Below are 16543 nucleotides of genomic sequence, written 5' to 3'. Positions count from 1 at the left end.
TATATATATATATATATATATATATGCACACTATATACACATATATATAACGTGTGTTTGTGAGTGTGTGTGTGTGTGTGTGTGTGTGTGTGTGTGTGTGAGCTCAGGTATGTGGAGGCTAGATGACACACTCAGACATTATGATTAGGAAACCATCCAACTTGACTACCAACCTTGGATTTCTTTGCTTGGTTTCTTGGTATTTTGATAGGTGCGGGTTTTATGGTTTTAGATTTATTTGGCTTTATTTGGGTTTTCTTTATTTTATGGTTTTGTTTTTCTTGGTTTTTGTTTGCTTGCTTAGGTTTGGTTTTTTTGAGACAAATTTTTAGTTTGTAGTGCTTGCTGCCCTGAAACTGTATATAGACCAGGCTAGCTTCAAACTCAAAATGATGCATTTATTTGTCTCATCCTGCCACAGGGTCCACACAGAAATTCAACTGAGTCCAAAACATGAAACTAGAACAGAGCCCAGGACTTGGAATTAAGAAGCCAGCAGAGGCAGCAGTGGAGCAGGGCACAAGGGGCAGCTGAGCTCCTGTAGAACCCACCAGAACCCGTTGTGGAAAACTGCTGCTGTCCAGCACATGACATATAGCAGTCTTGTCAGGTCCAGCCCCTTCTTGGGTGAGTTAGCAATTGAGTCACCATTCCCCAGAGGCCCCAGAGAAGAGGGGAAAGGCAGATGAAATCTGGAGGTGAGGACTCATGATCAGGACTGCAACCTCACAGATCTAACTGCAGCTAAGAATGTGNTTCATGTGGTGGAGTGCGGACTTTCCTGACATGCAAAGAAGCAAAGGTTTTATGTCCAACAATAGATAAAGGGACAGGATGGTGCACACTGGGAATCTCTGCTCATGGGAGCACCAGGCAGGAGGTTCTCCAGTCCTTTGTGGTCATCTCTGGCTATATAACAAGATTTAGGACCACATTGGGCTACTTGAGATAGAATTTAAACACACACACACACACATCCACACACACACACACACATCCCTAGTCCCTGATCTGACTAACCTTCCATCAGGAGCCAACTCATCCCATAGGCTCTGTGCCTCAGTGTCTCCAAGGGTACTATGAATACAGATGAATACAAACTGTCAGGACATGGCAGTTTGTGTCTGGATCAGAACAAAGAATCTGAGTACCACAGAGACCGTGAAGGGAGTCAGAGAAGCAGACATGAGAGAGGGCAGGCTGCAAAGCCAGCTGCAGGGAAAAATGAACAAGGCGATCAATGCCAGGAAAGCTAAGGAAATGGGAAGATGCCTCTGCACATGTCACTCAGGGAGATTGATGCCACTTCCTCTGACACCATCATGTGTTTGTGCCCTTCAGGGAGCTCATGGCACCGTGTCCTGGGGAAGGGTAGGATGAACCTCTTTAGAACCAACCCTGAGGCCACCACAACCTCTGCCCCAACCTTTCATGTCTCCACCCAAGTCACAGGCCAGCTGTGTCCTCTGTCAGCCATGTCCCAGGCCTTACATCATGAATGACACATGGCTGCTCAGAGCTGTGTTTGCCCATTTAGTCCAAAGTACGTTCTGGTGTGACCATAACTAGAGGGAGTCACTCAAGAGCTTTGTGGAAAGAGCCTCCTCAGAGGCTACACTGAGCAGGCAGACTGAAGTCTCTGTGTGGAATGGAAGACTCCAAGAACTCAATGAGACTAAAGTCCAGTCAATGAGCCATGTGGCTGTCCTATGACATGTGCCTTGACTTCTCTGATCCTTGTTATCCTCTCCTGAGTGAGTGTTATGGTAGGAGGAGGAGAGGTGGAAAGGCTCCTTTAGAAACTGGAGTAGTTTTAGAGTCACTGTCCAAGAAGCCCAGGGACATTGGAGGCTCTGCCACAGAAATCAGGGCAAGGTGGAGGGAATCCTCCAAGCCTTGATTCTGCCTGGGCACTGTGAGGGCTCTCTGAAAGGCAAGAAAGGGCAAGTTGTGATGGGGACAGAGAGGGGGAAGGAAGAGCAGGGTAAGGGGGTTCCGTACTAGGGCCTGGGACTTACTGTGTTTCCTAATTACACCTTCCTCATTGTGTCTGAAGTGATTTAGAGACTGACAACTTCATTAGGTGAGATAATTAGAGAGAAATGTGACAACCAGCATGGTGGGAGACATAATGAGAAAGAGATTGAGTGGGGGGGAGGAAGGAATAGAGGAAAAAGAGAGGGAGGGAAACAGCGAGATTACAAGCCACTTGGGAAATGGAAAAGAGTAGATAAGGCAGAAGGTGAAGGTGGAAGAGAGGAGAGCCCTGCCTGCCGAGGACAAGGCCCTGTCTCCAAGACAACAATGGGGGCTGGGCCAAAGCCCAGTTATGTCGCCAGTGACCACAGGGCGGATCTTCTGCAACGTGGGAAAAGAAGAAGCCAGATCAATAAAGGAAGTTGCTGGCCACAAGGAGGTGGAGATGGACAGTGTCTGGCCCAACTCAGTCCACCACATGAGAAGGCCTGGGGATCTGTCTCACTTTACCCTGGTCCTCTCTGGACTCCTGAGCACCCCAGTGTCCCTAGACAGAGCATCCTTGCCTTCCTGATGGCTCTTCTGATCTCGCTTCCTGGAGGGACTCCAGCCATGGCTCAGATCCTGCTTCTGCTCTCATCAGCCTGTCTGCATGCTGGTGAGTGATAGCAACCTCACTAGCAGGGACTTAACCTCAGGAGGGGACAGTGGGGCTGGGAAAGGTAGGGAGTCATGTGGACAGGTGTCTGCTAGAGGAGCCATCCAGGACTCTCTGCCCCAAGAGTCAGTTAATATTGCAGAGGGAGCCCAACCCAACCTTTCACTCTCTTTCCTGTCCCACTAGCCTTGGGGACAGTCCTGCCTTGTGTCTCACCCCTGCCTGTGGATGAAGTCTCAGAATGCTCTGGGTTGTCCTTTCTATCTCTTTCCTGTCACTGTCCCCTGCAGTGGCTTCAGATTGTCCCCATCCTTCCCAGGAAATTCAGCAANATCCAACAGANAAAATGACTTTGGGATCGACCAACCTGAACNNTGCTCTGGAGTCCAGGGTGGCTCCATCGACATCCCCTTCTCCTTCTACTTCCCCTGGNNGTTGNCCAAGGATCCACAGATGANCATAGCCTGGAGATGGAAGNATTTCCATGGGGAATTCATCTACAACTCCTCCCTGCGTTTCATACATGAGCACTTCAAGGACCGGCTCATCCTGAACTGGACACAGGGTCAGACATCTGGAGTCCTCAGAATCCTGAACTTGAAGGAGTCTGACCAGACCTGGTACTTCGGCAGAGTTTTTCTGCAAACAACAGAAGGCGTGAAGTTTTGGCAGTCAATTTCTGGGACCCAACTCAATGTGACCAAATGTGAGTACATCCCAGCCCTGGCTTTGGTGGCCTCTGGATTCCTTATGCCATAGATGTCATTAGAGAACCTAAACTTCTGATATTTCACACAGATTTTTCTCCTGTGTTCTCTCCCCTCCCCAGAGTGCTGCCAACTTTGTCTTTTCTCTTCTCCATAACCATCTGCAAACCATAGCAGCTTTCTCTGAGCTGGCCCCTCATTGTACCCTCGGTCGCACCACCCTACTCCCTGGCCTCAACTCTTCCCAGAGGGCCCAGTTTCCTGCTCCTTTCTCCAATCTGGCACTATTCATCCTGCCCACCCCCACCCTCGCTGCTAGAAATCCATGGGTATCTGGCTTCTCTAGGATGGAGCAGGCTTGCCTTGGTCCTGCATCAGAGTATTGGTTAACTGGAGGGTTTACATTATATCTCATGGCTTCCACAGTAGGTAGCTTCTAGTCCCTATGTGCCTCTGGGTCTCCCATCTCTCCCTCCATTTCTTTTTTCGTCTCCCTTATTTGCCTCTTCTCCCTCCTTCCTCCTCAACTCCTGTCTTTCCCACGTGGACCCTCATGTTCTTAGACCATGATCAGATTTTCTTTTTACTTCATCTCCCCCATTGCAGCTGTAACTGCATCCACACGGAGTGCACACAGGCCCAGCCTAGTCACTGTGTGGGTATTACCCCAGCCTGTCAGTCACCACTGCTGGGCACTCTCATGGTCTATGTACAGAGGAAGACACATTCGCCAGCAGAGCTCAACCCCTGTCCAGGGTCACACTGGTGATGCACAGGCCTTGAAAGGGACCCCTTTCCTCCAAGCTTCTCTCAATCCGTAGACAAAAGGCCTCTGCTTGAGTTTCCTCTGTTGCTTGCCCACCTTCTGTCTTAATTTTGTGGAGCATGGATATATGGTATAAGCATATGTATGAGTTTGTGAGTGTGTGTGTGTGTGTGTGTGTGTGTGTGTACATATGCCCCACTTTGTGCTTGTGGAAACCAGAGGTGGATATTGGGAGTCCTCCTCTAGCAAGACCCACCTTATTGCCTTGAGGCAGGGTCTCTCACTGAACCTGGAGCTCACTGTTTTGGGCTATGACTAGGCAATGAAGCCCTATTGATCCTTTGTCTCCATTTCCCATGGTGTTGTGGGTTACAGTTGCTCACAAGGCCTGACTTAGAAAACACACACACACACAGAGGCACACATACACACACACATACAAACACATACATATAAACACAGATGAACTCAGACACAAATATTAATAAAAAATTTAATAAAACATAAATGTATTGAAAATAAAATATAAAAGCCGGGCGTGGTGGCGCACGCCTTTAATCCCAGCACTCGGGAGGCAGAGGCAGGCGGATTTCTGAGTTCGAGGCCAGCCTGGTCTACAAAGTGAGTTCCAGGACAGCCAGGGCTATACAGAGAAACCCTGTCTCGAAAAACCAAAATAAATAAATAAATAAATAAAATATAAAATTAATTGTCTAATAACAATTGATTATCAGTAATTACATTGTCACTTCTCAGCAATGCCAGTGATAAATGGGCTGTCCCTTCTAGGTTAGACCTACCCACCTTCCCTGGCAAACCACTACCTCATCTTGACCCCTGTGCTGCTTCAGGATAAACTCTACAGCCAGAACTGGCCAGGCAGCCATGCATCTGTGTTTCCTGTGCCTCCTACATGTTCCCTAAATGACTTTTTCTGAAATTTCCGTTCTTCCCAGACCCCTCCCTGTTCCTCCTTTGATGCTCTCTCCTGGCCTTTGAGATAGTCTGTTAGGCGCTTGGTATAGCAATCACTGTAAGGCAGCCATGTCTCTCTTGGCTTCAGTCAGACACACCACGTTTTTTCTGCTTGTTCCCACATGCACACTAAGACCCTGTTAAAATCCACTAGGGCAACAAAGGAAATATTGAACTATGCAATATATGGTTCAGTAGCCTAGAGCATATTCATTTTGTTGCACTTCCAGCATTTCTATTCAATTCCAGAACTTTTCTCAATGAAATATTTCCTTTGTTGCCCTAGTGGATTTTAACAGGGCATGTATTAAAAGAGAATGGGCAGGAATGTTAAGTTAATGAAACAATTAAAAAGAAAATACAGATGAAAGAACCCCTAGTGGAGGGGAGGTGTAACTCACTGGCAGAACCCTGGTCTTAGCGTGCATGTGCTATTTTGTTATTTGAATATTCCATACATTTAAACAATGTATTTTGATCACATCTACATCACAAGTGAGGGGTGTCTTCAGCAATAGGTTCTTACCATCTAGTTATGGTGGGTAACCGAGAGCAGTGGCCATAGCCTATGTTGTGTTAAGGGACTCTGAGGCCTCCCTGACCAATAAACTCACAGGCAAGTAAGCTGTGCCTATTTTCATTTAATAACCCATGACTTTAGGGACAATGTTGCCCACCCTTGCAGCTGTTTCTGTTCTAATGAGAATTGTTTTTAGAAAAAGAGTGTTTTTGATGTGTGTGACTTAGAGATTGCTCTTTGTAACTGACAATGGACATGAGGGTCTGAGAACATCCTACCAGGAAATAGCGAGCCATCATTGCTCACCAGATTTTTCAGCCTCTGCCCTTGTCCCCTTCTTCCTGTGTGAGCTTCTGAGAGCTGTTCCCCAACCCACATCCCTCACAGGAGACAAGATACTCATGTCCTCCCCAATCCAAGAAGAACCCACTTGTTACTTGAGTATAGAGTCAGAGCCTGGACCCTGGAAGTTCCAACAAGCCAGGCCTGGACATCTGTCCTCAATAGGACAATTAAAGGAACAAGTCACAGTTACAAGCAATGGAAAGAGGGTTTGCTCAACATGGCCAAATTGGGAAGAGGAACAAGGAGGTCCAGTGCCCCTGTGCTAAGTCCATATTTGGGGTTTTGACAAGTCCTGATCTGATGTTTAGACTTAAATAGAAGACATAGCTAAGCAGGCCCAGTTGCCGCCCCCGCCCCCGTGTAGCCCCGCCCACCAGTGAGCCATCACTGTCTCATCTCTCCTACAAGCTGCTCTGAGGAGCTGTCAGAAGCGTGTGAACTAACTCTCTTTCCGGGGAGACCAGTTCTTTCTCTGGCTGGCTCCAGGCTCCAACTTCGTCCTTTTCCCAGCATTCCTTGGGTGATTCCAATTCCTTGGAGCCCATTGCTTCAGTAGTCTGATGGGCAAAGAGGACAGCAGAGGCATCGTTCTTCACTCCTGCAAGGAAGTTCCATGCTGACTTCCTCTCTCTCTTCCAGCCACCTGCACCCCCACTACACGTCCAAGCACCACTGCTGCAACTTCTGCACGCACCCAAAGTGACATAACAGAAGTCAAGAGTGCTAACATTGGTGGCCTGGATCTGCAAACCACAATTGGGTTGGCAACGGCTGCTGCTGTGTTCCTGATTGGGGTTTTGGGATTGATAGCGTTCCTCAGGTGGAAGAGAAGAAGGCAAGGTAAGTGGTTCAAGACTGCACCCTCAATCACACTTCCTAGGTGTTTCCACCGAACAATCTACGCCAGAGTCGTTGAAGGTGATTGTTAGGGCTCGGGTGATGTCTCAGTCAGTAAGATGCTTGCCACGCAAGTATGAGGACCAGAGTTCTGTCACCATAATGCATGGAGCCCCAGTGCTGCAGAGGTAGAGACAGGATGGTCCCTGGGTCTTGCTGGCCAGCCATACTAGCCTAATCGGTGAGCCTCAGGTCCCACTGAGAGACCCTGTCTTTAAAAAATAAATAAAATAGTGAGGATGATGACAACAACAGCGACGATGACGACAACAACAGCGTGGACAGCTACTGAAGAGTGATAGCAAAGGTTGGCTTCTGGCCTCCTCCCTCCCTCTCTTCCAGGTGCAGATCTATGAAGACGTCCTCTTCAATCCAGTGTCAGGCCCAGAGGCCTGTGCTTAGAGTTACTAGGGTCTTTTTGTCAGTGTTGGTTTGGTTTGGATGGCTGCCGATGTGCACTGCTAACCTCCCTCAGAATCTGCGTTAAGTCGGCTCCTCAAGTGAAACTTCCACAGCGTCATTGGTGAACTGCCCAGTCCAGGCACATCTTGGTTCTTCTCTGTAGATCTAGTCAGTCGTTACCAGCCTTTTGGCTTTCACAGGAAAAAGGGCCTGTCTGGGAGAACGCCAGGGAGAAAGCAGAGCAGACAGGAAGTTGCCTCAGCTCAGCTGTGTCCATTCACTTCCCAAAATCTGACTTGAAACTGTAGGAGCATAAGTAGATGAGGCATGAAGTCCCCTAACTCTGTGGTGATGGGGGAGGGGTCCCGAGGGCTGAGTGTTTACCCTGGAAGGAGCTGTGGTGCTGACAGACATAGTCAGAGGAGAGGTGGGTAGCTAGATGAACTCTCAAAGGAAGACAAACGATATAGAGTCAAAAAATAAATACTGACAGTCGGAAGCAGCAAGATGGCCGAAGAGGTCAAGGCACTGGCAATGACCAGAGCCCGCACACACACTTGCGCACGTGCACACACACACACACACACACACACTACCATGGCATGTATATACTAACATACTCACATACATGGTAAATTAATAAATATAATAAAATAAAAACAATGACAGCCAATGGTGGTCCGCACCTGCAGTCACTGCACTTAGGAGGTGGAGGCAGGAGGATTTTGAATTCAAGTGCAGCCTTAATTACCATAGCGAGTTCAAGGCTAGCCTGGACTCTATGAGAATTTATCTCAACCCCACTTCCTCCCCTACAAAATATTCAGGAAAGTTCTGGGAGCCATGTAGAGGACACTTCCTGGCCTTCCAGCAAAGGGAAACTATCTTAAAAACTCCTGTGGTGTGTGGTGCTGATGGAGGGGCAGATGGCAGAGGGAAACCTTGTAAGTCAGGTCCTAAAGACTCCAAGACCAGAGGCAAAATGAAATGGCCACCCCAGCTTCTTGCTATGATGACATCAATGTGTGTGGAAGGTCTCAGATGGGGGGGGGGGGGCAAGAGGGTCACTGAGACAGATTACTTTATTTTAAAAGTTAGCAATGCCATGGACGGACAGAAAGATAACAGTGTGCTGGGGGCTCTAGGGAGAAGTCAAGCCCCAATATGGCAGGGGCTTTAAAGAGAGCAGCCGGGGTTTCTTTGTAATTTTCTGAGGATGGGAGTGACTTCAAGCATAAGACTGTACCAGGAGGAAGACAGAAATGTGCCAGGAAAGAGCAGGATGTGTGGCCCCTGATACCCTCTTTGACGTAAAATTACTTCCCAGGTGAGAAACTCTGAGCCTGGATGGAAGTCTGTCACCTGGAGAGCCACAATGTCCCAGTAGTGTATCCATGAGAGAGAACGGGTAGCTATAGGTGCTGTGGCTGAAGCCGCAGCTGGAGTCTAACATTACTTTCTTATGGTGTGACAAACAGGTTGGAGGTGGGTAAGGCTGTGAAAGTTAACACAGTAGGGCAGCACACAGAGAGGAATGGCCAGAGCCAGGAAAAGCTGGAGGCAAAAGCATTCAGACATCGTGACTAGCTCAGTGTGTCCATAACCACAGTGTGTGGAAGATGCAGGCAAGGACGGCCAAGGTCATCCTGAGGTCGGTGACTAGACTGTGAAGTGGCTTCTAGGGAGAGTTCAGGCCCCAACATGAATACGTGGGACCAGAGAACAGGAATAAGTCTCAAATTTGTTGAAAATCAGTGATGAAACCATCAAGCCACATAGGGACTGCAACCACCCAGCCATATAGGGGCCGAAAGAGGAAGCCATTTTGAGGGTGTGTGGCAATGGTCACTTTTACGCTGCTGTGACCAAGCATCAGGACCAAAAGTAACTTGTAGAGAAAAGAGTTTGTTTTTTGGCTTGCAGTTCCAGAAGGAAGGCTAATAATGGTGGGGCAGGACAAAGCAGGACACTGGACAGTCACATCTTCAAGCATATGCAGAAACCAGAGAGAAAGCTGAAAATGAGGCAGGGCAAATAGAGCTCATAACCCACAGCCAGCGGCACACACTCCTTCCGGAAGGCTTGCACCTCCTAAATGTTCCATAGCCTCCCCGGCCCGGCCAAGTGTTCAAATAGATGGGCCTGTGGAGAAGGTTTCTCATTCAAACCTCCTCGGGGGCAAGCTCGCCAGAGTTGGGGGTATATTATATTTGAAATGCTGTCCTTACAGAGCTAACAGAGTTGTTCTACAACAACAACAACAACAACAACAAAATTGTATTTTAAATCAAAAGAAAGAACCCAGAGAGATATCCCAGTGGTTAGGAACATTTGCTGCTCTCCCAGAGGCCCCAGTTCAGTTCCCAGCACCCCACATGGGGCAGCTCACAACCACCTGTAAGCCTAGCTTCAGAAGTTTAGTAGTCTCTTCCCGCCTCCTTGGGCGTAGGACCTCATGTGATACACAATCACACATACACACAAATAAAAATATAACTGTAAACCTAAGACAGTAGAGTAAAACATTCAGATAAAAGGCTAAAACCAAGGAGCCAGATAACTTGTTCTCAAAACACCATGGATAACATTGTTGAAGGAAAGCAAAAAAGAAGAGGATAGGACACATCTTTCTCATTCATAAAAATGGGGAAAGTAGTTAAGGTGTCTATGCTAAGGGGCTGGAGAGATGGCTCCGTGGTTAAGAGCACTGGCTGCTCTTGTAGAGGACCTGGGTTTGCTTCCCAGCACCCACAAGGTGGCTCACAGTTGCCTGTAACTCCTGTTCCAGGGGATAGGATCCCCTCCTCTGACTGCCACAGGGACCAGACACACATGAATGGATCAGACACACAAACAGGCAAAACATTCATACAATAAAAATAAATCACGGTATAATTTTTAAAGCATCTACGTTACAACAACTACCAGTGGACTCGAAAGAGTTCCCATTGAAACTAAAATGGCAACGTTGTAAAAAGAATCAAAAACAAACAAAACGAGACTAAATGAAACAAAACACCAACAACAACAACAAGATGGCCAATAATGGAGGCCTCCCACTGCCTGATCTCAGCATTTATTAAAATTGCAAGAGGGTTTAGAGGGATGGCTCAGCGCGTAAGAGCACTGGTTGCTCTTGCAGAGAAACTGGGTTCTGCTTCCAGCAACCCCTCGCCCCACATCGCAGCTTACAACCGCCTGTAACTGACTGAAGCTTTAGGGGTATCTGAAGCCCTCTCCTGAATTCGGCAGGCATTTGCTCTCTCGTGTGCACATACCCCCACACAGATGCACATCATTTAAAATTTTTTTTTAAAAAAATGTTTTTAAGCTACAGTTGTGTTCAAAGGGTAAAGGAATCGATCTCTAAGCCTGAGTTAAGTCCCCTGGGATCCACTCCTGCAAGTTGGCCTTTGACAAACTGTGGCACACCTCCTGCCATATAATAAATTCATGGCAGGGTATAAATCCAGTATAGGATAAGAAGAATGTCAAGGTAAGGTGAAGGACAAGGATGCAAAGGAGACAGAATGGGGCCTGGACCAGGCCGAGATTTGAGAGGTAGGCTTGCTAGGAAGACAACAGGGCTGCAGAAGTAGTTCCAGGATCTTCCTCAACTGCCCGGGCAGTTTCTTTGCCCACCCCCATCCTCTGAAGGTGGTTTGAACGTAGGGACACCGAGGGATGATGGAGGATCAGCACCAATGTCACACTGACAATGTTTCTTCCTCCCGCCCCCCAACAGGCCAGAAGACTAAAGCTGAAGTCCCGGCCAGGTGAGTGCTATCTCTTAACCACTGAACCATCTCTCCAGGCCCTTCAGATAACATTTGAAAATAAAAAGGAGAGCCACCATGCCCAGGGGCCTCGCCACCCCTGGCTCATCCTGTCTGCTTTCTCCTCTGTTTTCTGTGGCACCAAGCTCTTCTTCACCTCCAGCAGCTTCTCACACTGACCGGAGTGCAACAGAGTCTCAGGGAGTTTCCTTCTCAGAACAGCTTCCACCCACCCCCATGCCTCATAGGGTCTGTCTTCTCTCCTGTTTCCTAAGCTTCCCTCTTTGTGCCTGGTTTCTTCTCAGCCTTGAACATCCACCTGGATTCATCCAGCTCTCCCATCTTTTCTTTTCTTCTCTCTGGTTGGTGAGCCCCTCCCCCATACTCCCAGAATCCTTTGTTCTAGATCTTCCCCATCTCTCCTTTTCCAACCTCTCTGTCCTTTTCTCCTTTTTGTCTTTTCCTTTCCTTATCAAACATTGCCTGTTCTAAGCCTTCCTCCTCCAACCCCACTTTTTCTGAGAAAGTCTTGTATAGCCCAGGCTGGCCTCAAACTCACTATGTAGCCAAGAATGACCTTGAACGTCTGATCCCTTTACCTCCCCTTCCTAAGAGTTGGAATGACAGGCAGTGCACCACACCTTGTTTATGAGATGCTTTGGATGGGACCCAGAGACTTGTGCATGTAGTGCAAGCACTAGACTGGCTATACACACCCAGCCTCCNCCCTCTCTCCCCTCTCCCCTCTCCCCTCTCTCCCTGCTCCTTCTTTGGCCAGATGCTCTTCCTCCAATCCAAGCTCAGGTCCCTTCTGTCTGTATATATATCCCGGTGTCTTAGACCACTGATGTTCCTGAATGAAAGGCACACACAGCCTTTGTATTTTAATATGCCTTAAGCAGCACAATAGCTGGGCAACTATCTACCCTCCATGCTGTTAGAATCCATTTCCTTATCGATAAGGCTACTAGTAACTACTTACTAGTTACAATGTTTCATCTGGACTGCTCTTAGCTCCAATTGGTCAGCCCACATGACCACGTTTTCTTTATGCCTAGCCCCCATGGTGGCTCTCTCTCTCTCTCCTACAAATTCATCTTGTAGATGGCAGTTCCTTCCTTCTCCTCTCTCCCTTCCTTGTGGTCTCCTCTCTCTAAGCCTCCGAAAACCTCCTCCCCACCTATGCCTCTTCTCCCCAGCTACTGCCTTTTAGCATCTTTATTCACCAATCAGAATTAACTTGGGGGCAGGGTCCCAGGAGCTATGCACAGACTCCAGGTTTTGGGGACCTGCACTTAGCATTACAATAGACAATAAAAGGCAACGCCTCAACACTTTCTTCCAAGAACAAAGCCTGAGCACCTACCCAGAAGATATGAAACATTTTTGCCTTCTAGTTATAACCAATGTAGTGAGAGGGGGTATGCTTGCTTCTTCCTATTTCTGGTTTCTGTTCCTCCCTACATTTCCTAGAATGACTCACCTTTCACTAGTGCTGAGAGACCCTGGCCAGGCTACCTTACCAAAACCCTTCATCCTCTTCCAGAGAGCCTACTTGTGAGGGCCTAACACCGACATGCTCATCCGCAATCACTAAAGAGACCACACAAAGGAAACCTTTGGTGCATGAGGCCTGCGTGCCCGTGCACTTGCATGTGTACATGCGTGTGTTCTCAGGTGCCATCTACTTTTTAAATAAGTATGTTTATTACATTTTATTTGTGTGCATGCATACATATGTGTGTGAGAATGAGCTTGGCATGGCACGCATGTGGAAGGCCAAGGACAAATTCTGAGAGTTGGATCTTTCCTTTTGCCTTAGGGATCCTTGGGATGAAAATGAGGTCGTCAGTCTTAATGGCAAGGGCTTAACCACTAAGCCATTGCACCAGACCCCACTTGATTTTGTTCTTGTGGTTCTTGTTGTTCTTGTTGTTGTTTGAGACAGGGTCTTCCACTGGTCTGGAACTCACCAACTAGACCAAACTGGTTAGCCAGTGAGTATCAGGAGTCCTCCTGTCTCCACCTCCTGAGTACAGAGATTACACACATATATGACAATGCCCAGTTTTGTGTGTTATTACATGTTCCTCTGTGTTATATGCATGTACAGATGCACATGTGCCCATGTGTGTGGAGGTCAGAGATCAATGTCACATCTTCCTGAGTCGCTCTCCCTTCTATTTTGTGTTCCTGCACCTATATTGTGTTTGTGTGTTCATGTGTGTGGAAGCCAGAGATCTATGAGGTGATTTTCCCCAGTTTCTCCCCTCCTTTATTTCAAGGCAGGGTCTCTCACTCACCTGAAGCTCATCAACTTGGCTAGGCTGCTCAGACAATGAGCTTCAGAGACCTGTCTCCATTCCCTCTTCAAGGCTCACTGTGCCCTGCATCTTTTACATGGGCCCTGTTTACATGGGTCCCTGGGGAATCTCAACTTGGGTCTTCATGTCTGTGAAGCAGCCACTTTTGCCGACTGAGCCATCTCGCCTGCCCCCTGCTTTATCGTTAAGACAGGGTTTTTCTCTGAGTCTGGAGCTCTTCAGTTAGTCTAGGCCGGTTGATCAGTGAGCTACAGGGATTTATCTACCTGTCTCTGCTTCTCTCGCATCCAGCTTTATGTGGGTATTGGGGATCTTAACTCAGGTCTTCATGCTTATGTGACAAGTACCTTACTAACTGGGCCATCCCAGCACCCAATGTCTTAATTCTTTCATGTCCAGCCTCTAATATGTTGCTCATCTTGATCCTGTGTAGGGAGCCATTGGAAACCAGTGAGAAATATGAGAGTGTTGGCCATGAAGGTAATCCTGTCAGCTCCTTGTTTCCACACTTGGTTCTGCCTTCTCCCAAGGCCCCACACTTCCATAAGCACTCCCTCAGTACTTCCTTTCCCACCTCCCCACTGTCCTTCCATGTAACCAAGGTCCCCACCTCACTGTGGGAACTCCCAGCCATCGGCCTGCTCTCCTATCACATTGTCTGACTTCAGCACTCCATGTTCCTTTTCCTTTAGGGCAATGTATGGATCCCAAAGAAAACCCCAAGGTAAGTAACTTAGACTCAGGCCTGAAGAGAGTGGAGGGTGGGGAAGGCAGGGGAGGGGTAGAGGCCTGTGGTGTGGGCAGGACACTCAGGCTGCAGCTTCTGCCTTACGGTACCCACAACCGCCCTGCTACCATCCGACTTCTCATTTCTCCCTCAGGATAATAACGTCGTGTATGCTTCCATCTCCCTCTCAAGCCCGACCTCACCAGGAACAGCGCCCGACCTGCCTGTCCATGGGAACCCCCAGGAAGAGACTGTGTACTCCATCGTAAAGGCCAAATAAGTTGGTCTGGGAGACACTCTTAGAGTCACCTTTGTTTCTAGTGGGAAGACTCTCAGCTTCCACTGATACCACAGGCAGACACAGAAATTCACTCAACAGAGGGTCTGACCACAGACAAACTGAGAAACTCCAAGTTCCTTTTTCTAACTTCCTAGGCCTTTCTCACAAAAATAAAAAGATCTACAGAATCTGCCTAAATGAATCTAAAGAGAGCACTGATGAGACCCTTGACTTCTCGCCCTCTAAGGACCCCCTCCTCTATCACTGTTTCTAGCAGCCCAAGGCAAGGGATCCTAAATGCTGGCAGATAGGCTGACTCCATGATCTGCACCCACATGATCTGCACTCACACATATACTGTGTGAGTATAATAACCTGCACACAGTGTACTTGTTCATATACCACTGCACTGGCCATCAGCCCAAAGCCTAGATGGCGTGAGACGTGGAACTAAAATAAACACCAGGTGGCTAAGGCATTTGCCTAAGGCCATGCAGTTCCCAGGAAGCAGCTCAAGCCCAGACATGCTTTTCTAGAGGTTCTCCCAGCTCTGGGTCTCACTGCTGTCCCCAATTTCCTATATTCTCCAGAGATGGCAGTTTGTCATAGCGACACACACACACACAAAAGCACAGCTCAGCAGTAATTCCAGAGACCTGCTTTATTAACCAGGCTGCACAGCTGACTTGAACAACAGAGCAGGTCAACAACCCCAACATTTAACAGCTGCTCAGGAAGAAATGAGAGGCTCTCCCTGTGGGCAGACAACAGCAGGGGGACCAGAATACTCTACTCCTCAAAGAGGGCCGCCAGGAACTCCTCTGAGCTGCCTCTCTGCTGCATCTCCCCTCTCTCTTCTGGCTCTCCAATGTCTTCCATGAGTTGCTCCAAGTCCAGGTCACTGGAGCAATCATCGTCAGGAGGGAAACTTGCTGCCTCCTGTGTCAGGGGCATGTGGGGCACAAGCCCTTCCTTTCCCATTGGACAAGCCCCATGCTGAGCTGATGGAGTAGGGCATTTGGACACAATTTTAATTTCTTTCTCCTCAGATACGTTGGTGGCTGAAGTCTTGTTCTCAGGAGCTTTAAATTTTTTCTTAGGGACTAAAGGAAATAAGGGACAAAGTTAAGAGTCAACACACCTGAGTTTTTACAAGCCAGATTTCTGAATTCTTGTTTAAAACATATGAAAGGGTAATCTTCATCAAAATATGGAATATGGGCTTTCAGGTCACACTTGGATTCTAGCCTTGGGTCAGCTATGTATTCAGCATGGGTGGTCAATAAATTTGAAACCTGAGTCTCAGTACATTTGTATTTGAAATGTCAACGAGGCTGGAAAGATGGCTCTGCAGTGAAAAGCACTTGTTGCTCTTATAGAGGACTGGGTTTCAATTCCCAGTCCTCACACAGTGGCTCACAACCATCTGCAGCTCCAGTTCCAGAACATATGACACCTTCTTCTAGCCACCAGGCATACACATGGTTCAAACACAGACAGTGAAAATAAGTACACAGTATGTCAAAACTCAAGCCAGTAATGGAACCTAAGGCTTAGTCCATAAGATGGAACCCATACCGGGCCCTGTGGGTAGTGGCACCTGTGGGTAGACAGATCTCAGGTGCTAGGGGAAATCCAACACCATTATCCAGCTTAATAGGCTGTATTAAAATCACTCCTAATACCTTACTGCCTCCCCACAGATCACTGCAACTCTCAGTCCTTGTCAGAGATGCTTCTCTTTGTAGTAGGTGTCATCTCTCAAGTGGCCAACATTCTGAGAATAAGAGACTACAGCATGTATAGCCCTAAATGGAACATAGATTACCCCTCTACCAAGACTCAAGGATCTTTGAAAAAGAGAGGGGCCAAAAGATAGTATCAGAGCCAGAAGTGGTAGAAACAGTATTTTCTGAACAGACAAGGGCAGTGTGATGGTTTGTATATGTTTGTCCTAGAAAGTGGCACTATTAGGATGTGTGGCCTTGTTGGAGTAGGTGTGTCACTGTGGGTGTGGGCTCTAAGACCCTCACCCTAGTTGCCTGAAAGCCAGTGTTCTGCTAGCAGCCTTTATATAAAGATGTAGAACCGCTGAGTAGGGCCAAAGGCCTCATCCGGCCGGATCAGCGCCGGGGTAGCGGGAGCGCAGGGTTGCCTGACACCCGCCAGCTACCCACGACCCCCGCCGC

The 16543-nt window shown here is 48.0% G+C and overlaps 2 protein-coding genes across 2 annotated transcripts in view; one reads left to right on the top strand and one right to left on the bottom strand.

Annotated features, from left to right (window-relative positions):
• The first annotated feature begins 2421 nt into the window (after positions 1-2421).
• On the top strand, positions 2422-15041 carry Pilra (paired immunoglobin like type 2 receptor alpha). Its single transcript, XM_021163662.2, has 7 exons — positions 2422-2635; positions 2955-3341; positions 6588-6788; positions 10993-11023; positions 13781-13827; positions 14040-14071; positions 14229-15041. The coding sequence occupies exons 1-7, from the start codon at positions 2551-2553 to the stop codon at positions 14352-14354; spliced, it is 909 nt and encodes a 302-aa protein (XP_021019321.1). The 5' UTR covers positions 2422-2550; the 3' UTR covers positions 14355-15041.
• Zcwpw1 (zinc finger CW-type and PWWP domain containing 1) overlaps positions 14991-16543 on the bottom strand; it is a 31773-nt gene continuing 30220 nt past the window's right edge. Inside the window, exon 17 of the mRNA XM_021163249.1 lies at positions 14991-15457. Within this exon, the coding sequence (XP_021018908.1) occupies positions 15144-15457 (314 nt within the window). The 3' untranslated portion in view covers positions 14991-15143. The remainder of the gene's footprint in view (positions 15458-16543) is intronic.

The sequence above is a fragment of the Mus caroli genome, chromosome 5 (genome assembly GCF_900094665.2).
Source record: "Mus caroli chromosome 5, CAROLI_EIJ_v1.1, whole genome shotgun sequence".
Taxonomy (NCBI): domain Eukaryota; kingdom Metazoa; phylum Chordata; class Mammalia; order Rodentia; family Muridae; genus Mus; species Mus caroli.
Note: the sequence above shows the minus strand (reverse complement) of the source record. Positions and strands in the feature narration are given on the sequence as shown.